The 22,235-nt window shown below is 39.3% G+C and overlaps 1 protein-coding gene across 1 annotated transcript in view; it reads right to left on the bottom strand.

The window, feature by feature from the left end:
* ilrun (lipid regulator with UBA-like and NBR1-like domains) overlaps positions 1-22,235 on the bottom strand; it is a 46,342-nt gene that overhangs the window by 23,450 nt on the left and 657 nt on the right. Inside the window, exon 2 of the mRNA NM_001126074.1 lies at positions 8,962-9,116. Within this exon, the coding sequence (NP_001119546.1) occupies positions 8,962-9,116 (155 nt within the window). The remainder of the gene's footprint in view (positions 1-8,961; positions 9,117-22,235) is intronic.

The raw sequence follows: 22,235 nt of genomic DNA, 5'->3' as shown, positions 1-22,235 counted from the left end.
TTCAAAAAATGGCCAAAACAGCAGCTACTTATGGAGAGGGGCTTTTCACAAGAATACTGGAGAAGATAAAATTGGAAGTAAAAAATAGGAAAGAACTTTTAAATCAAATTCTTCTTGCAAAATCTGAAATACAGGCTTTCCCTTTCTTCACTGTACTTCACTGTATACAGTGTAATTTTTATCACCTAAACTCTGGTAAAATATATGAAAACCAAAAATATTACACTTGTAAATCTTTTTTTTGTGGCATACTTGTGAAAATGTCCATGAGGTCCGATTTATATTGGTAAAACCACACAAAATAATAAAACAGCTAGACATTCATATCAGCAAATAAATGTTGTCATGTATTCATAGAAATAGCCATACAAGGAGGTAACAGAATAAGAATGCTTAAGAAGCCAGAGATGCTGTGAATTAATAGACTTAATACATTATGACCAAAAGGGCTCCATAGAGAATATACCCCTGCCTGCTTTAAATATGATTAGGTATGTAATGCTAAAACATTGCAGTGTTATATCTCAATAGCTTTTGAAGATATCTATATTCTTATATATTAAGCTTTTGTTCTAATTTTATTATTTCTTCTTTTAATTTTTTTTAATTCCTTTCTTTAGTAGTAGCAGCAGCAGCAGCAATCTACAATGAACACCATGAAGGTTCGGTACCTCCCTGTATATACAATGGACCGCCTGAGGGCAAGTGCTGAAATTTGCATAGGCAACCTAAATCGTATACATCATAGCAGATCATAATTTAAGTAGGCATAGAATCAAAACAGGTTTATACTACACATATGTTTTGTATTACACATATAGAAGAGGGACTTTGAACATAATCTGGACTGAAAGTTCTTTGCTTCAATATAAATATAACCTATGAATTTATACTATGAATTTATACTATAACATCGATATATTATATAGCATGGTATAACGACTACCTTTATAAAAAAAAATAAAAATCATCAAATGATACCATTCACCTAACAGGGGGTGGGATTGTAGAATGTTCAAAACTGAAACAGTGGTGAATCATGTTTTAGCTCAATTACGGTGCACTTTCAGTAACATGGCACTCATATATTGAAGTCTTTGATTTACAGACATCACCAATTATGGTGCCCTGAAATGAGGGGGCTATGTATAAAAAGTGTTGTCATTTCTACATGGTGAAACTGAATTGTATGCAAAAAACTTTAAATTAAAGTCAGGAATGTGCACTTTAATCAAGCCTGAATTGTTTGATTTAAAATTTTACACTGAGGAACAGAGGGGTAAATCACAGAAAAATATGTCTTTGACCCAAACATTATGGAGGGTACTTTATGAAATTACCTAGCACTCACTAAACTGAGACAGCCAATGGCATATGTCAAATTTCAGTCTTGCATAAATATAAAGGAGGATCATAAGACATATATTTGATAGATAGTAAGCTCTATGGGGCAGGGACCTCCATCCTCTTGTGTTTTTGACTCTTATTGCAACTGTATCTTTTATTTATTTGTCTTTATTATAAAACATTGCATTTATCTATTATCTTAATAACCCCGTTTGTATTAATGTATTCTACTGTACAGCGCTGCGTACATAAGTACATAAAGATATACATACATAAATTTGATGGGGTTAGAATTCAGTCTTAATCAACAATGAAAGATTCAATAACAAAATTTTATTATATATATATATATATATATATATATATATATATATATATATATATATATATATATATAACACATTTCATATCCATAACATCAATAATCCAATAATATATAAACTATGCAAGATTCCTTAAGACAAATAATCCTCCAGTGCATCCTAACATATCCAGAAAGATAGAAGATTGGGGAGTGGACTCAATATATTGATATATTTTTAAAACCTTATATTATGAAACTGACCATATCTATGAAACATTTCTCTTTATTGGATAAAGGATTTATGATTTATTTGATTCAGAGTCAGGAGCTTTTAATACAGAAAAAACCTAAAGTAGTCTTACAATAGAAAACATGGAGCAACATCAAACCTGGCTAACTAAGAACAATCTGTTGAGTTTCTTTAGATGTGGCAAATGTAAAGCTTGCAACACCTGTATGCAAGAGAGAAAGAAAAACAAGTTTGCATCAAATGTAACTAAAAATCCATAAATTAGCACTACATAATAGCACGTCACCCACTTCCTGTTACAGCATAAATATTCACCACATTACTGAACTCTGAAGTTTAATCATTTGTGCAAATCTCTATTGTGCATGTCTGAATATCCCTGCTGTCTAAGAAAATCCCTGTGGGCATGCACTGCATTCCTGCGCCCTTAGTACTCTTGCACTTCCACACCCAGAGTCTTAAATGACCCCTATGGTTTTCTGGAGTCTTTGTACAGTTAGGGTTTGTTACAACACATAAATAAGCATTCAGGTGGCTTTGTTTGCAAAAGTTGAGTTGGCAACTGAGAAAATTCACACGCACTATTCTAAAGAAGGAAAGTCATTTTGGCATTTTACTGCCAATAGATTCGCCACATTATTGCCACCTAGAACACTATATTTATTCTGCAGAAACTTGACTATACCTGAGTTATGAGCCCTAGAAGATCCCTCTATTTGTTTAAGATAGCAGTTGCCATTTTAGTGTGGTCTTCCTAGCTTCCACACATACATTGGTAAATCTATGCATATTGGGCATGAAACTCTTCAGAAGACCCCTGGCGTTCATATTTAGGTTGACTTATCTTTGATTGTAATAATTCTGCGAGATAAAAGTGGCATATTACAACATTTTTTGATTATTTTTAGAAATGTCATAAGAACTGCATCTTCAAAGCTTTGCAGCTTGGTAAGTTGATGTAGAAAGAAATAATCACCCACGTTGGATTTGTCAGAATATGTACTTTCCAAAACTATAAGGTTTTCTAGGGTCTTACTATAATTAGAGGGTCTTATGACACAAAATACACAGGCAGGAGGCTTTGTTTACCAATGTTTAATTGGCAGTCGATAAAATTAAAATTTTTCGGGTCCCTACAGGCCACGTACTATGGTAAATCTATGCATACAGAGCATCAAATAATACAATAGGCGACTGGTGTTCATATTTAGGGTGATTTATTTTTTAATGCAACAAAACTGTAGGATAAATGTAGGATAAATGTCAAAAACTGTAGGATAAATGTCAAATTGCAGAATTTTTAGTCAGTTTTGAGAAATGTCATAAATATAGCTAAATTCAGCAAAGTATGGTAATTTGGAGTAGAAAAATACATTTACCCATTTTGGATTTGTCAGAATGTATAGTTTCCAGCAGTCCATATTTGTGGGGGTTCGTATGGCAACATAACATACATTCTGGGTGCTTATTTTGCAGAAGACAAAGTTTTAACAATAAAAAACATTATTCATTATTTGAATTCTTGGGCCTCTACATGCAATGTATGCAAAATGCCCATCAAGCTGTTCAGTAAACCTCTGACATTCATATTTAGGTTGTTAGATCTTGGTAAAAAAGGATCTGATGGAGGTCAGATGAAGGTGTTCAGGCAAATGAAGGTTTTCAGGCAATTTTTAGAAATGATCAAAACTGTTTACTTTAACAAAGCTTTGATTTGGTTATTTGGGGTAGAAAGACATATTTACCTATTTTGGGCGAGTATAAGATTTTCAGGATTCAATGAACTTTTTGGCAACTTTTTTTAGTTGAAATGTAAGCCATGACACATATATTTTAGGGTCTCAAAAAAGACACATTTACCTATTTAACCAATTTAAATTTGTAAGAATGTGTATTTTAACAAAGACATATGGCTTTCTTAGGTAAACTTACTCATAGTGGAATTTTTGGCCTTGAAATCTAAAGTATTTGATTTGGAGCAGTGCTTTAGAAATTTTGTAGTGTACTGATGCTGTAAATTGTCTCTGCCCCAGTGTTATAGCAGCTGAAAAGATGTTGAAAGAAGAGCCAATGAGGAATGCAGGTATTTTTAAAATCTAGCAAACAGAACACTGCACAAATTACTTAGTGACTTTGTGGTTCCAATCCATGGCAGCCTTCCCAACTTGCGTACATAGATTGATAAGTAGGGGAGGGTCTAAGTCATCTATGGCCATGGTAGTGGGTGTACACATTGGTGAATGGTGCCATGCTGACCAGTAAACAAAGATCACAGTAAGTGTAAATAAATATCCTGTTTTTAAACATAAATTATACTACCAGCAGGCCTTCCCAAAAGCTAGCTTACAAGGAGTAAATAGATTGCATATGAAAACAGCATCACAACTATCACAATACTTAACTGTATCTGTGTGGTCAGAAGTAGCTTTGCAAAACATATGTTGCTTTGAATTTAGCCAACACGCTAGCTCTCACCTGACCAAACAACCAGCAGCTAGGTTTCTTTGAAAAATTTGGTTAACTAATGATGAGTTTTTTTCTTCTTTTGTGCCATCCTACTTTACAGGCCAGTATTATGCAGAGCTCTTAAAAAGACTAACCCATAACTGCAGTAAAATATGGAGGAAGTAGCATAATGCTACTGGACAGCTTTTAGATAGCAGGGTTTGGATATTTTCTTAAAAGGAGAAGGAAAGGCATTTCAGCATTTTACTGCCAATAGATTAGCCACAATAGGGCAAGCTAGAGTGCTATATTTATTTTGCAGAAAGCGTTACCAGCCCTAAAAGTTCCCTCTGTTTGTTTAAAGGAGAAGGAAAGGCTAATAAAGAGTTAATCTCAAGCTACAGGCATACCTTCAGTTCTCTCAATAGTGCCCTTAAAGGAGAAAGAAAGGCAAAGTCACTTGGGGGTGCCAAAATGTTAGGCACCCCCAAGTGACTTAAATCGCCTACCTTTTACCCCGGGCTGGGTAGCCCAGGGTAGCTGCAGCGCTTCCTTCTTCCTCTTTCTCGTGTGCGGCTTTTCACTCTACTACGCATGCGCTGACCGCTGGCATTTTAGGAAAAGGAAGCACTCCGCTACAGGTACCCCGGGCTGGTGCTGTTTTCTCCGAACAGGGGCACCAGCCCAGGGTACAAGGTAAGCGATGCCTTTCTTTCTCCTTTAAGTCTCCCCATATTTCACCTGTTCAGATGATAAGAAGCCAAACAGGAAGAAAAAACGCTGAGCTTAGTAAAGAAAGTTCCCATAATGCCTCCCTTCTGCATCGAGACCCTGACCAGTGTACATGCTCAGTTTGTAAGACTATGAGGAAGCTTCCTGCTGATTGGCTCAGATCCACAATCCTAAGGGGGGGGGGGAGTGAGTTCTTCGCATTCTTGAGGGAGGGGGGAGCAGGAGAGGGGAGAGAGCTGTGTGTCTCTGGCAGAGGAAAACAGACACAACATATCTTTTGACAGAACTCAGAAAGCGTTTGTGAGTGCTTATGGCTGTATTTACATAGACCTTTCTGATAAAGCTTACTTAGTTTTCACCTTTCTTTCTCCTTTATGATAGCAGCTTAACTTGGTCTCAGTAGCTTCCATGCTGCAGTACTAGCTGCTGGTAGCTCAGATTACACAGTACAGTTGGGGGGGGGGGGTGCGAGTTAATATGGGAGGGGGAGAGAGCTGAGCGGGAATCATGCTGTGCCCTGAAGGGTTTTTCTGAATGAGGGAAGTCTGATGACGAAGAACATGCGTACACAAAAAAAGAAATCCTGAGTTTCTTTTGATAAGTTCTTTTTAAAACGTTGCGGCGACTAATCTCTGTAGGGAAAATTTGGGAGCAATTAGTCGCAGGGACTTCTATTCTACCCTATGGCAGAAAAGTTGCCACAGCAGACTTGCTTAAAAGTCGCGGCAACTAATCGCCTCATGTATCCTTGCCCTTAAAGGTGGCCAAGGCTTTCAAGTGGCCCCAAAATACTGGCTTTTATGACATGGACTTTCTAACTTTTTAGATTGTATGTAGATAAGCATGCTTATCTATGTGCAGCCTGGACAGGCAGCAATTAATTCTGCAGAATGTCATTGCATGATCTTACCTTAGAAAAACATAGTATGTAGTACATAGATATATAGTTTAATCATTTGTTTTAAAAGGTTGTATATTACAGTGCCAGGTAGAAAAACTGTTCATTTATCCCATTTGGATTTTCTTAGCACCAAAAATCACAGAAAAAAAGTTGCACCCTTTTGATATTTACTGTGCGACAAAACGTCTAAAATCTGAATCCAATAATTTGCCAGTTAAAACTTGCCGAGATTATATAGAAGTCCTTCTTTTCCAGTTTTGTGACTTTTCTGTGACTTTTTCCCCCGCACAGGCTTTTTGATAAATGTCAAACACTTGTGGAAATAAGTTCATTCAAAGTTTTAAAATTAAAAAACAATTTAGTAAATGCGCTCCTAAGTATTTGTGAAACTCCAAGTCTGTATAAGAGTATACTAAAGTATATTTTGCAAACAGTATGCCTTTCAGAGTATGTGACTCTGTCAATATGCATAACCCTGATCTACTGGGCCCTACTACACACTGCTGTCATATTACTGTGTAATATGACAGCATATATACAGTGGTGTGAAAAACTATTTGCCCCCTTCCTGATTTCTTATTCTTTTGCATGTTTGTCACACTTAAATGTTTCTGCTCATCAAAAACCGTTAACTATTAGTCAAAGATAACATAATTGAACACAAAATGCAGTTTTTAAATGAAGGTTTACGTTATTAAGGGAGAAAAAATACTCCAAATCTACAGGCCCTGTGTGAAAAAGTGATTGCCCCCCTTGTTAAAAAATAACTTAACTGTGGTTTATCAATTCAATGTTCAATTTCTGTAGTCACCCCCAGGCCTGATTACTGCCACACCTGTTTCAATCAAGAAATCACTTAAATAGGAGCTACCTGACACAGATAAGTAGACCAAAAGCACCTCAAAAGCTAGACATCATGCCAAAATCCAAATGAATTGAGGAACAAATGAAGCAATTTCTAAAGCTTTGGGACTCCAGCGAACCACAGTGAGAGCCATTATCCACAAATGGCAAAAACATGGAACAGTGGTGAACCTTCCCAGGAGTGGCCGGCCGACCAAAATTACCCCAAGAGCGCAGAGACAGCTCATCCGAGAGGCCACAAAAGACCCCAGGACAACATCTAAAGAACTGCAGGCCTCACTTGCCTCAATTAAGGTCAGTGTTCACGACTCCACCATAAGAAAGAGACTGGGCAAAAACGGCCTGCATGGCAGATTTCCAAGGCGCAAACCACTTTTAAGCAAAAAGAACATTAAGGCTCGTCTCAATTTTGCTAAAAAACATCTCAATGATTGCCAAGACTTTTGGGAAAATACCTTGTGGACCGACGAGACAAAAGTTGAACTTTTTGGAAGGTGCGTGTCCCGTTACATCTGGCGTAAAAGTAACACAGCATTTCAGAAAAAGAACATCATACCAACAGTAAAATATGGTGGTGGTAGTGTGATGGTCTGGGGTTGTTTTGCTGCTTCAGGACCTGGAAGGCTTGCTGTGATAGATGGAACCATGAATTCTACTGTCTACCAAAAAATCCTGAAGGAGAATGTCCGGCCATCTGTTCGTCAACTCAAGCTGAAGCGATCTTGGGTGCTGCAGCAGGACAATGACCCAAAACACACCAGCAAATCCACCTCTGAATGGCTGAAGAAAAACAAAATGAAGACTTTGGAGTGGCCTAGCCAAAGTCCTGACCTGAATCCTATTGAGATGTTGTGGCATGACCTTAAAAAGGCAGTTCATGCTAGAAAACCCTCAAATAAAGCTTAATTACAACAATTCTGCAAAGATGAGTGGGCCAAAATTCCTCCAGAGTGCTGTAAAAGACTTGTTGCAAGTTATCACAAACGCTTGATTGCAGTTATTGCTGCTAAGGGTGGCCCAACCAGTTATTAGGTTCAGGGGGCAATTACTTTTTCACACAGGGCCATGTAGGTTTGGATTTTTTTTCTCCCTAAATAATAAAAACCCTCATTTAAAAAATGCATTTTGTGTTTACTTGTGTTATCTTTGACTAATAGTTAAATGTGTTTGATGATCAGAAACATTTTGTGTGACAAACATGCAAAAGAATAAGAAATCAGGAAGGGGGCAAATAGTTTTTCACACCACTGTATATATATTAGTGGAACACAGGAAAGGCAACTGTTAAACAAAAGTGAACAAACATGGCTCCTCTGAAAAGAAGGCACAGTTATACTTCTATGTAGACACCCTTCCACCTTCTGCAAGTGTAAAATAAGCCCACTAGCTATGTGCACAAAAAATTATTTTGTACACACATACACATACTCAGGAAAAATTCTGTCTCTTCATACAAAAAATCTTTTTGTGCACTACCATTTGTTGTGTGCACTCGCCTCACTGCGTGCCTTCGCACAAGCACACAGCTTAGAGGAAAGAGTGGTATCTGTACATTCCCAGGCCTTGGTTTATCTTGATGCTTCTGAGGAAGTGGCAGGATGCCACGAAACGCGTAAAGCATTAGGTCCATTGGGATGTACATGTGCCTTTTACTGCTGATGGAATAAAGACTGACTCTTATTTTTATCCTTGTGGTGCTCCACTACATTTTTTCTTTATATTCTATTTCCGGGACCCATCTGGGAGCGAGTCCGTGTGCAGCACGGGCTGAGCGGTAAGTGCTCCCATGTATCATTGTTCTTTTTGTGCATATACTTGGTTTATCTTGACCCTTTCTCCTGTTCCAGTTGTTCTAGTGTAAAGTCAAATAGAATATAACTATGGAAATTTGCCCATCGGGTAACCGCTTGAACAAGAGACGTCTTTTTGGTATGCATGTACCATATGGGTCAGAACGTGTATGGTCACCTGTAGACAGCACTACTGGAATAAAATGCAGGCCTTAGCGATGACTATCATTTTACCCATTGCAATTTAGTACAGCTTTCTAAAAGGCAAAGCATGCCCTTATACTATACATTTTGTTTAAAATTTTACCTGACCCACAGCACGTGTTACCTGTGTTCTGGATTCTCCAGGTCTTGGTAAACTGGGTGTCTGGTGGCACAGATTCCCCCTCCCCAATAGTTACATCTTCTACAAATGACATGCATGGGACAGTGACACTTGGGCTTTCAAAGTCATAATATGCTCCAATTGCAGCTTGGAGATTCCTGAAAGAAAATATGTCCATTAATTTTTTCAATTGCAGACAAATAAAAAAAGAGGTTAAATGGATTTTCACCTGAAAAATGAGACAGCATCAAGGTTTAAATGATAAATTTGAAGTTTCCTGTTATTAGTAACCTCTAAATGTGCGATGTATGTATGTATGTATGTATGTATGTATGTATATCTTTATTTATAAAGCGCTACTTATGTACGCAGCGCTGTAAATTAATACATTAATACAAACAGGGTGTTAATAAGATAATAGATAAATACAAAGTATAATAATAAATACAGATAAATACAGCAGCAATAAGTTAAGAGTCGAGGACAAAAGAGGAAGGAGGTCCCTGCCCCGTAGAGCTTACAATCTATATGGGAGGGTAACTAACAGACACAAATAGGCAAATATAAGTGCTGTAGGTCACAGTGGGTGACACTACAATATAAGTGCCAGTTCCCAGATTAGGTGCTGGGCGAGTGCTCCAAAAGGTAGTCTTTAACCTTAGTTTTAAAAAGACTGGGGGAGGATTCTCTCCGGAGGAAATCAGGGAGGGCATTCCAAATGTAGGGGGCAGCCAGGCAGAAAGGTTTAAGGTGGGAAACCGCAGTAGTAGTGGGGGGCGCAACCAAACGATTGCTCTGCGAGGAACGAAGGAGTCGGCCGGAAACATACGGAGACACAAGGGACGAGATGTAGTGAGGAGCAGAGGAATGGAGGGCTTTGAAGGTTAGGAGAAGAAGTTTGTAAGAAATTCTTTGTTTGATAGGAAGGCACGATAAGGAGTTTAGCAGGGGAAGGGCCTGAACTCTCCTGGATGAGAGGAGGAGAATTCTGGCAGCAGTGTTTAATATAGACTGTAGGGGGGAAAGATGGGAGTTAGGGAGGCCGGTTAATAGCAGGTTGCAATAGTCCAGTCGTGACAGGATGAGAGCATGCATGAGCAGCTTAGCTGTTGCAGTAGAAAGAAAGGGACGAATTTTGGCAATATTGCGTAAGAAAAAGTGACAGGTTTTGACAGTGGTGTTAATGTGGTTAGAAAAGGAGAGACTGGAGTCAAAGATCACCCCCAAACAACGCTCCGAATCGACGGGGTTGATGAGGGTGCCATCAATAGAGATAGAAAAGGGGGGAGTAGGACCAGGCTTAGGCGGAAAGATCATTAGTTCAGTTTTTGTTAGGTTGAGTTTGAGGTGGCGTTGGTTCATCCAGTTAGAGATGGCCAGGAGGCAGTTAGAGATTTGAGTCTCAGTTTCAGCTGTTAATGAAGGGGTTGACAGATAAATTTGGATATCATCAGCATACAGATGGTATTTGAAGCCAAATGAACGGATAAGATCTCCCAAAGACAGCGTGTAGAGGGAGAACAACAACGGCCCAAGTACAGAGCCTTGAGGTACCCCCACATTAAGAGGAACTGGAGATGAGGTTTTATTAGCATAATAAGATGCCTTATTTAATAGATTGGTATCTCTTTTTTTTTTCTATTGATCCCCCCCCCCCCTTGTGTCTTATTGGTTAACCTGTATTTTATTTTGATTGCATTTTGTTTAGACAAGACAGTCTGTGGGATAAAGGAGTGGCAACTGTTTTGTTAGTGGTATGATCCTCCTCTTGATATAGGTCTGGGGCAAGTGCTTCTTGATCCCATGTGTTTCTAGTTGTAGTTACAACCCACCGAAATCAAAACAGTGCATCATAAAAGCTACATGGGACAGAACACATTACAGATTCAAAGAGACAGAAGGTGCTAATGCAAAACTGTTTCAGAATCTAATCTGCACTGTTCAGGACACCTAGTTAACGTAGTACCAGACATGCCTACATACCACCACGGTCAAGAAAAACACTGGAGGCCTGAAGCAGGATGTGGAGAAAATGTCACTTTGATCACACTTTCCTCATCCTTTAAATCAATTTAAGATACTTAGCTTTGTTTATTGTGTAGCTAAAAAAATAAACTTTACAAGTTTAAAAATACCTATTAGAACTTGAAGAAGCTTAATCCACAAGGATTTATAAGTACCCATTGTTGAACCTACAAACAGCACCTGGAACCCCACTTATAAAGACTATTTGGATTGTTGGAAAAATACTTATTGATTGGACTATGAAGACTGTCATTCATCCAGGTCATGGTATATCTAGTATAAATACTTAGCAAGTCCAGTTGGTTTATATTTAATCATTGAAGATGTTTCACTGATCTCTCATCTATTTGGACTTGCTAAGTAATCATTGAAGATGTTTCACTACTCATCTGAATAGCTTCTTCAGTTCAACTTACTGGTATGAACTCTTCCACTGATCCAATCACAATGGCACATTGTAACTCTTTAGAGAGGTGACATCTGAAACTCACAGAGGTGTGAATGCTGTGGAGTTACTCTGATAGGATTACCAAAGTATCATGCAACGCTTAAGGTCCCCATACACGGGCCGATAGTAGCTGCCGATATCGGTCCCTTGGACCGATTCGGCAGCTAATCGACCCGTGTATGGGCACTCCCGACAGGCCTGCCAGACCGAGATCTGGCCTGAAATCGGCCAGATCTCGATCGGGCAGGTTAGAAAATCTGGTCGGATCGGGGACCGCATCGGCTGGTTGATGCGGTCCCCGAACCGACTTTGCCATTGCCCGTTGTTGTAATTTGATCGTTTGGCCCCAGGGCCAAACGATCGTATTACCCTGGATTCTCCCGATATCGCCCACCCGTAGGTGGGGGATATCGGGAGAAGATCCGCTCGCTTGGCGAGGTTTCGTACGATATTATCGGTGCGTGTATGGCCAGCTATAGAGACAGGTGTTACTTGCATGTTTGAAGAGCTCTGAAACTGGCAGGGGGAAAGATGTAACCTCTCTGAAGAGTTACAATGTGCCATTGTGATTGGATCAGTGGTAGAGCTCATATGCTGAGTACTTCCTATATCAGTCAGTTGAACTGAAGAAGCTGTCCGGATGAGTAGTGAAACATCTTCAATGATTACTTAGCAAGTCCAATATAAAATATGTCTTAGGGCAAAAACACACGGAGCTACTTAGTAACAGCTACAAACACCAGAAAATACCATGCTATAGACAATATTGAGAATAAAACAAACATAGAGACAATTATCAGTAATTATCAGCATTGCCTATGTTGTGGCTGTGACATGTAGCTGCTATAAGTAGCTCAGTGTATCTTAACACTTAGGAGTCAGGACCCAAGTGCTGCAAGCACTGCTCAACCTGGATACTACCTACAAGATGTTTGTTGCTCCACGTCTGCTTGGGTTTTCTTTGGGTATTCCTGTTTCCTCCAAACATATTGGCAGGTTATCTAGCTACTGATTAATTAATTTGATCTAGATTTTTACAATAAAGGGAGGTTTCTTAGTGATATAATGTTTTCTAACTTTTTATTTCAGGCAATCCAAGAACCTACTAGGAATGATTCTCTTTTGGACCTGGCTGAATAGATTACAAAGAGTGGTGGTAAAGACTGGAGTACCGCAGGGGTCAGTCCATGGTCCTTTTCTTTTTAACTTGTTTATTAGTGACCTGATGGTGGGCACAGAAAGTACCGTTTCTATTTTTGCTGACGACACTAAATTGTACAAGTTCAATGCAGAATGCTGCCACTTTGCAGAGCGATTTGATTAAATTGGAAAACTGGGCAGCAAAATGGAAAATGAGGTTCAGTGTTATGCACTTTGGTATAAACAATAAAAGCGTGAGTTATACACACTATGGTAGTGTGTTGGGGGTATACTTAATAGAAGGATCTGGGGATTTTTGTAGATAACAATTTGTCTATTTGCTTTTGAAGCCACTGAATGACACTGCCTGGAATTAAAGTACTGTCTTGTATAAAAAAAAAAAGGGGGCATTGACTCAAGGGAAACATCATTTTGCCTCTTTATAGATCGCTGGTAAGGTCTCACCTTAAGTATGCAGTGCAGTTTTGAGCTCCAGTCCTAAAAAAGGATATTAATGAGCTGGAGAGAATGCAGAGACATGCAACTAAACTGGTGATGGAAGATTTACGCTATGAGGTTAGACTGTCAAGGTTGGGGTTGTTTTCTTTGGAAAATAGGCGCTTGTGAGGGGACATGATTACTTTGCGCAGATACATTATAGGCAGATAGGGGATGTTCTTTTTTCCCCGGTCCCTTAGACCGATTCGGTAGCTAATCGGCCCGTGTATGGGCACTACCGACGGGCCTGTCCGACCGATATCTGGCCTGAAAATGAGCTGATGCGGTCCCCGGACTGACTTTGCCTATACCCGTCGATATAATTCAATCATTTGGCCCCAAGGCCAAACAATCGAATTAGCCTGGATTCTCCCGATATCGCCCACCCGTAGGTGGGGGATATCGGGAGAAGATCCGCTCGCTTGACGACATCGCCAAGCGAGTGTATCTGAAGGTGTATGGGCACCTTTAGATTAGAGGAATGGAACTTTCATTTGAAGTAGTGTAGGTTGTTTTTCACAGTGGGAGCAGTGAGGTTGTGAAATGCTCTTTCTAGCGATGTAGTAATGGCAGATTCTGTTAATGCCTTTAAGAGGGGCTTCGATGAGTTCTTACACAAGCATAGTATATAAGGCTATTGTGATACTAAAATCTACATTTAGTATTAATGTTAGCATACATGAGGGTTGATTCACTAAAGTGCGATAACGCATATCGCATGCTTTTTTCCGTTAAAATTGACGCAAAAAAAACCGTGTGATTCGCTAAAGTATTATCGCATGGGCTAAGTCGCATATCACGTGCGTTAATTAGCGCGCAACCGCATGCGTTAATTTTACCACATTGTGTTAATTAGTGCGCAGAAATAATACTAACGCATGATTCACAAACACTTAGAAGCGCTAAATATCGCATTAGTCTATGGAAAAACTAACACCTACTTGGAGCAGGCGGCAATTATAGAAAAGTACAGTTCATGAGCTTTTGGCAACACAATATGGACTTTGCAGTGTGATTTTTCAAGTTGGCCCTAGAGTGATGCAACCTCCAGTTTGCAGGGAAATGGTCATTTGAAAAAAAATAGTTTTACGAACGTAATGGTGTGTATGGCTAATATGGCGTGCGCGCAAAAAGTAGCGTGCTGCCTTAATTAGCGCACGTTGCGTCAAATAACGTATGAAAATAGTCTTTGCGACTTAAATAACGCAAACAGCATCGCGTCTAAATTAATTAAAATATCCTTTTAGTGAATCGTGCTAAAAAATTTTAACGCATGCTATAAATATCGCTTGTTTTAACGCACTTTAGTGAATCAGCCCTATGGTTTATGTGTGTGAATGTATAGGTAGGTCATTATAGGTTTGTGTGTGCTGGGTTTACTTGAAGGGGTTTAACTTGATGGACTCTGGTCTTTGTTCAATCCTATATAACTATGTTTCTAATTTATAGTTAACTCTTTCTCATTGTCAGTGTACCTGCTACTGCGAGTTAAATCAGCATATTAAGATTTTGTTATGTTAAGTTTTTCCTAGGCTCCCAGAGAAATCATAAATGTATAGTCTGTCTTTACATTAACTTTTATTAAGATGTAGACCGTGGTATACTGGGGAAATATTTAATTATTCTTCAATTATTTTTTAATTTAACTTTTTGTTCAACAGCTCTCCAGATTGGATTATCTAGTTGTTGGGATACAATTTACCCTAGGAAAAAAACAGGCAGTGATCTCAATAAACCTTTATTAAAGGAGACATATTGGATGAATGGGAAAAAAAAACCTCATTTTGTAGTGGGGTTTTGGTGGAAAAAAAAACAGTCAGAAACACAACTTTTTAAGCTCAATCCTTCTATATTTAGAAGTATAATTCACTGGTAAATTCTTAATTTTTATATGCTATGTCTCCTTTAATATTAGATTCCTTAATTTTTAAGCCTTTTAAGGGGTGGGGATACAGAGAGAAAAAGGTAATAAAAGTACAGGTTGTATAGGCATTACATATCAATTTCTCCAAAAATGTGTACACCCACTGAAACTAGTAATTCAGGAGCTGATCGTACCTGACCAGACTGAGTTCATGCCATGCTAATCCACAAACATACATATATGCAGGTTGTTCACCAATTTACTTGCAGATCACTCAAACAAGGGTTCCCGCATTGTCGTTTCCCTAGATGCAGCAAATGCTTTTGACTCAGTAGAGTGGCTATACTTCTGGTAAGTCCTTTCTCCTTTCAACAGTTAGATCCCCATTCACTGAAGCCTATACAGCATGGTACAGAGACTTTACAGTGATAGATGATGACGATTGGGATAAAGCTACCGATTAGGGCCTATAACTACCTTGTCTGAACTAGAGACACCTCACCTCATTTGGCATTGCCAGACTATTCAATAAGAACCATAATCCCTCTGATACAATTCACAAATACCACTAGGGGATGTCCCCAGAAATATGGAGGAACTGGATAGAGGATACCAACTAACTCTGTCTCTTCCCCCATGTCCACAGACCAAGAATGGGTACCCTGCTGAAAGAACTCCTCCCTCAAAGTCAATAAGCTAAGACAGGCCAAAAGCAAATGTTAATTGGTACACTATCTTGTATGAACACATTCAAGACCACAAATATGTAGAACCACATTATGTTTATTCGTTTTGTATGTTTTAAAAATGCAATATATAAACTTTAATATAAAAAAAAAAGTGGACACCAATTCAATGTCAATACACAGGAATGGGATCCCTTATCTGGAAACTTGTTATACAGCAGAAAGTTCCGAGTTTTGGGAAGGCCATCTGACACAAGAGTCTATTTTAAACAAATAATTCTAATAATAATAAAACAGTACCATGCACTGATTGGACACTCACTGATAACGGGTATGTTCTAGAAGGGACACCCAAGTCCAAGTCTGGACAGGAATTTTAAATTAGGCCATTATAAGTATACAATGTCCCAAAGGGCCTCCACCCATATAATAAGTGCTAACTGTTTATGGCATTTTAGAGCAGCCTTCTGCTATCAGTCCAGACTGGCTTAAGGTCCCCATAAGTGTCACCTGAAAGACAACCTAAAGAACGTGAGATATACTGGGCTACTAGATATACAAATACATTAAACAATACAAAGATGTTACATAAATAAAACAGATACATAAACTATTCTTTGTATAGGCAAAAGGTGTACAGAACAAAAAGATGATTTAGCTTAATTCCCCTTGTCTCTGCCCTGCAATTTTAGTAGTTAGCAGGCCATGATGCAAATGCTGTCTATGCAGAATTACCTTTGGATGGACTAGAGCTGGACAATGGGATTTTTTGGGTGGGTTAGCATTAACCTATAGCAGTACTGTCCAACTTCTGTGGTACCAAGGTCCGGAATTTTTCTGGCCTACATGGTGGAGGAACTACACCTACTTCAAACCACACCCATGTTATACTTTAAAAACCATACCCACATTAATAGTGGTAGCACAGCAAAAACCCAAATGGTTGGAGATCACTGTAGAGATATCAACCTTCTTTCAAATGTAAAAGAAATATATTATGTCATATTAAGACAAGGTCATAGCAGCCAATCAGATGCTTTGATTTGGTTTTCTAACTGTTGAAATCTAATTGCTGATTGGTTGCCCTGGACAACATCACTGGTAATGCTTCTCTCATTTTTTTACACAGCATGATAACTAAACCCCTTGGTCTTTATTCCTCCAGAACTTGCCTCCAAGTCAGAAATTCAAAAATCAGCACCTGCTTTGGAGCAACTGTGAGCAACATCAACATCTGGAGAGCAACATGTTGCTCCTGAGCCACTGGTTGGTGATCACTGTATTAAAGGAACAGTAACACCAAAAAATGAAAGTGTTTTAAAGTAATTGAAATATCACGTACTATTGCCCTACAATGGTAAAACTCGGGTGTCTGCTTCAGGAACACTACTATAGTTTATATAAATACGCTGCTGTGTAGCCCTGGGGGCAGCCATTCAAGCTGGAAAAAAGGAGAAAAGGCACAGGTTACATAGCAAATAACAGATAAGACACCATTGTATTCTACAGGGTTTATCTGTTAGCTGCTATATAACCTGGGCCTTTTCTTCTTTTGAATGGCTGCCCCCATGTCTAAACACCAGGGTTTATATAAACTCTAGTAATGTTTCTGAAGCAAACACAAAACTTTTACCGGTGCAGGGCAGCAGTACATTATAGTTTAATTTCTTTAAAATATATACATTTTTTGGTGTTACTGTTCCTTTAAAACATACCCTTAAATTCATATGCCTCCTCCTCACTATGGATAGCACAGCAACCCCCAGCACATAACTACACACCTTAGGAACCATATAATGACTATTTCCAACTGCTAACAAACTCCCAGAACAAACCCCTGCCAGTTCACCTCCCACAGGCATCATAGAGCAGGCAAAGCGTGGCACATACAGGCAGCATAGGGCAGGCAGAGTATGGCAGACACAGGCACCATAGGGCAGGCAGAGTAAGGCACACACAGGCAGTACTCTGGTGTTGGTAAAACCACCACCAGTACTTGATCCCAACTAAGTAGTATGAATTGGTATTGGTGGCAAAACAATCATATTGGGTTTATTTAATGATTATACAATTATTAAATAAAAAATGATTACACCATATATACCTGTAACATATCTATTATCTGTAGATTTGTGTAAAAGTCAATGTATTATTTACTACAGTCACTGTAGCACAGTTTCCAGACAAATGTAATAGTCTGCAAGGAGGTGAGCAGAAACCTATAGATTGGGGTCGCAGTGGATGTGATCTGCTTAGATTTTGTTAAAGAATTCAATACCACAAAGAACGTTACTGATTAAATTAAAGAATATTAGCTAGACATATAATGAACAATTGTTAAATCTGGTGGGACAGCAGGCAACCTATATTTCAATGCTCACCCTTGCAGACAGACCAGAGGGGCCAGTTTAGGTGCAGAGGTATCAAATTTGAACAACTGTACACCATCTACTCTCACCATCATTACACGAGCAACTGGAATGGTGCAGGGCAGTGCCCATAAAAACATGTAAAATTTACTATGGTGGACTTGAGTCATATGGCAATAATACTATTCAGTGCCTAATTTTCACTAGTGTCTTTCATCCACCTCACCAAATTCACCCAAACAGTCAGTCCTGCCCTGCCCAAGATGTAGAAACTAGTATATCCTATAGATGGGATGTGAATATGGTAAGTTAATGAAAAATTATAAAATAAATTATTAAGTGAGTGTAGGACTGGCCAGACTGAAGAGGACTTTGATGGAGTATTGCAATATATAAACAAATAATTTCTGTTTTGTTTAAAAGGAATGGCATTTTTAGTACCTTAATGCACAGAATTTCATATATATATATATATTTTTTTTTTTTATAATAAAGAGGTCCTAGTGGGTGCAGAGGACCTTTTGTTATATATATGTGTGTGTGTGTAAAAGGAAATCTACACTCACAGGTCTTATCTTGGTCAAGTAAATTAATTTAAAACAATGCCAACATTTCAGCTGTTACAGCATTTTTTCTCAAGGTGAAAAACACACACAAATCCCCCTAGAGCAGCGCTGTCCAACTTCTGTGGTACCGAGGGCCGGAATTTTTCCGACCTACGTGGAGAAGAGCCGATAATGGAAGCCAGTTTTGACCACTCCCCTTTTTGAAACCACACCCACTCGAAACCACACTCGTGTTATAAATGACCATACCCATATTAATGGTTGCAGTACACCAAAAACCTGCCATACTCTGCCTGCACTACCCTGCCTGTGTGTGCCATGCTCTGCCTGCCCTACCCTGCCTGTGTGTGCCATACTCCGCCTTCCCTACCCTGCCTGCGTGTGCCATACTTTGACTGTGTGTGCCATTCTTGGCCTGTGTGTGCCATACTCTGCCTGCCCTACCCTGCCTGTGTGTACCATGCTCTGCCTGCCCTACTCTGTCTGTGTGTGCCATACTCTGCCTGCCCTACCCTGCCTGTGTGTGCCCTACTCTGCCTGACCTACCCTGCCTGTGTGTGCCATACTCTGCTTGCCCTATGCTGTATGGCACACACAGGCAGCATAGAGTGACACAATGCTGGCACTGCTCCTACAGTCTGCACAATAACTATATATTAAAAAACTTTTAATTGCAGTACCACCTCAGTATATGTTCTTTTTGTAGTGTGCAGTGATTATTTGTGGGTTTCTACTGCTCCTACAGTCTGTCTAAGGTGTGAACAGGGGAACAATGTGGGTGATTACAGCCTGAGCCTGAGGTGTGAACACTGCAGGGGGTGAACAATGCAAAGATTAAAAGGTGTGAACAACACAGGGGATTAAATGTTTAAACAAATCTGAGGTGTGAACCATGCAGAGGGGGCAGTTAATCACAGTACTGATACCATTTAAAGCTTACACAAGAGTAAGCCATCAAAGCAGCCAGACAGGTGGGGGGCCACCAGTTGGACAGCACTGCCCTAGAGGATGGAAAAAACATGGGTGGAAAAAAACATTTATACATGTAAATATAAAAAGGTGCAACAAATATTACATATGCATAGCTAGATATAATATGAAAATACATGGTAATAAAACTGTTCAAAACCCTAAGGGTGGCCATACACGGGCCGATTGTAGCTGCCAATATCAGTCCCTTAGACCAATTCGGAAGCTTATTGGCCCGTGTAGGGGCACAAATGACAGGCCTGCACAAAATCGGGCAGATATCAATCGGCTCGTTGATGCGGTCCCCAAACCGATCGCACCTTCTACAAGCAATCTAATTTGATCGTTTGGCCCCAGGGCCAAACAACCAAATTAGTCTGAATTCACCCAATTTTGCCCACCCGTAGGTGGGGGATATCGGAAAAAGATCCGCTTGCTTGGTGACCTCGCCAGGCAAGCGGATCTTAACATGTATGGCCACCTTAAATGTGTAACTAAACACTCAATTTTAGATGTGCAGACTTTGCCAGTATAAGGGCATCTCTGCAATTTATCAACTGGGAAAGGCTTTTCACAGGGTTAAACACAGACAACTATATGTTTCCTTAATGGAGAAGGATCTAGGGGTTTTTGTTGATAACAAGTTGTCTAATTCCAGGCAGTGTCATTCTGTGGCTACTAAAGCAAATAAAGTGCTGTCTTGTATAAAAAAGGGCATTGACTCAAGGGATGAGAACATAATTTTGCCCCTTTATAGGTCCCTGGTAAGGCCTCACCTTGAGTATGCAGTGCAGTTTTGGGCTCCAGTCCTTAAGAAGGATATTAATGAGCTGGAGAGAGTGCAGAGACGTGCAACTAAACTGGTTAAGGGGATGGAAGATTTAAACTATGAGGTTAGACTGTCGAGGTTGGGGTTGTTTTCTCTGGAAAAGAGGCGCTTGCGAGGGGACATGATTACTCTGTACAAGTACATTAGAGGGGATTATAGGCAGTTGGGGGATGTTCTTTTTTCCCATAAAAACAATCAACGCACCAGAGGTCACCCCTTTAGATTAGAGGAACGGAGCTTCCATTTGAAGCAGCGTAGGTGGTTTTTCACGGTGAGGGCAGTGAGGTTATGGAATGCCCTTCCTAGTGATGTGGTAATGGCAGATTCTGTTAATGCCTTTAAGAGGGGCCTGGATGAGTTCTTGATCAATCAGAATATCCAAGGCTATTGTGATACTAATATCTACAGTTAGTACTAGTGGTTGTATTTATAGTTTATGTATGTGAGTGTATAGATTGGTAGGTGTGGGTTAGGTGTGCTGGGTTTACTTGGATGGGTTGAACTTGATGGACACAGGTCTTTTTTCAACCCTATGTAACTATGTAACTATGTAACTATATATCTCAAACGAGTCAACAATGCATAATTACTGAATTAAAAATGCCAGAAATAACAAAACAGGTATACGTATATTTAAATTAAACAATTGCACAGCTCAAGTGAAAATAAAAAGTGAATAAATATTAGAGACACAAAATTACAAGGGCAAGCGCACGCAGACCATTGGTTCTGCTGCTCTTATCTTGCGTTTTTCAGGCAGGCAGAAAGAAGCAGATCCGCTCTCTTCAGCAGCTCCACTTATCTGCACTGACAAGTACAGCTTTCTCCTGAGTGCAGGTACACACAACAGAATGGAGATCAGCCCGAAAATGCCCCCCTTCATGTTTTTCAGGCCAATCTTTGCTCCTTCTCCGTATACCTGCACTCAGGCTGAAGCTTTTCTTGTTAGCCCGAAACTGGGTAGGATAGACTGAATCAAAATAAAAATGTTTTCAATATCTTTAAATATTATTTTGAGCAGTCTATCCATTTTACCCAGCTTCATTTTTTACACTGAACTGTTCCTTTAAGGGTAGATTTCTCAAAATTCAAGTTTCTGGGGAAAAAAGTGGACACAAAACCACCACCCCCCCCCCCCCCCCCCCCCCACAAAACGCATGAAACTTTTCTTCTGAAAACTATATATCTCAAACGAATCAACAATGTATTATTACTGATTTAAAGTGCCAGAAATAACAAAACCAGGTATACATATGCTTATGGGTAGATTTCTCAAAATTCAAGTTTGTGGGGGGAAAAAGCGGACACAAAAATAAACTTGCTTACAAGAATCACATTGTTACATTCATTTTCAATGAGGCTAAAAACTTGGATGTTTTAATAAACCAGGGAGATAAAGTTGTTACAGACAATTCCCACTGACTAGCCAGGTTTACTTGCCAAGTTTTTTTTTGCAAATTTTTGCGAATGTTTCCTTTAATAAATACCAACTATTTGTATTTCTTAACAATTCTCAAGTAAATTTGTGTTATTTCACTGCATTTTTTCACAAATCGTGAAAAACAGCGAACTCATGTAGTGTCACCTTTTAAGCTGCACATTGTAAGCAAGAAACATGTTAGCCCTCCTAGTCAGACAAACAACAGCTTTAGCAGCTGATATAGACACACATACATGTATCTGTATACCTTGATAATCTGCACAGTTTTTACTGTATAGCCAGTTACCTGTTAATTGTTTTGGGTACAGGTTGAAAAGGACCGCCTTTACATTGTATGAGCTGGCAAGAGGGAGACTAACAAAATCTGTAACTTTATTAGTGCAAAACATTCTATAACTATTTTTCTCTAACCCCAGCTTCACTATAAGTTGTCCTTATATGT

The sequence above is a fragment of the Xenopus tropicalis genome, chromosome 2, assembly GCF_000004195.4.
Source record: "Xenopus tropicalis strain Nigerian chromosome 2, UCB_Xtro_10.0, whole genome shotgun sequence".
Taxonomy (NCBI): Eukaryota; Metazoa; Chordata; class Amphibia; order Anura; family Pipidae; genus Xenopus; species Xenopus tropicalis.
The sequence above is the reverse complement of the archived record's forward strand: the minus strand, read 5'-3'. Positions and strand labels throughout refer to the sequence as shown.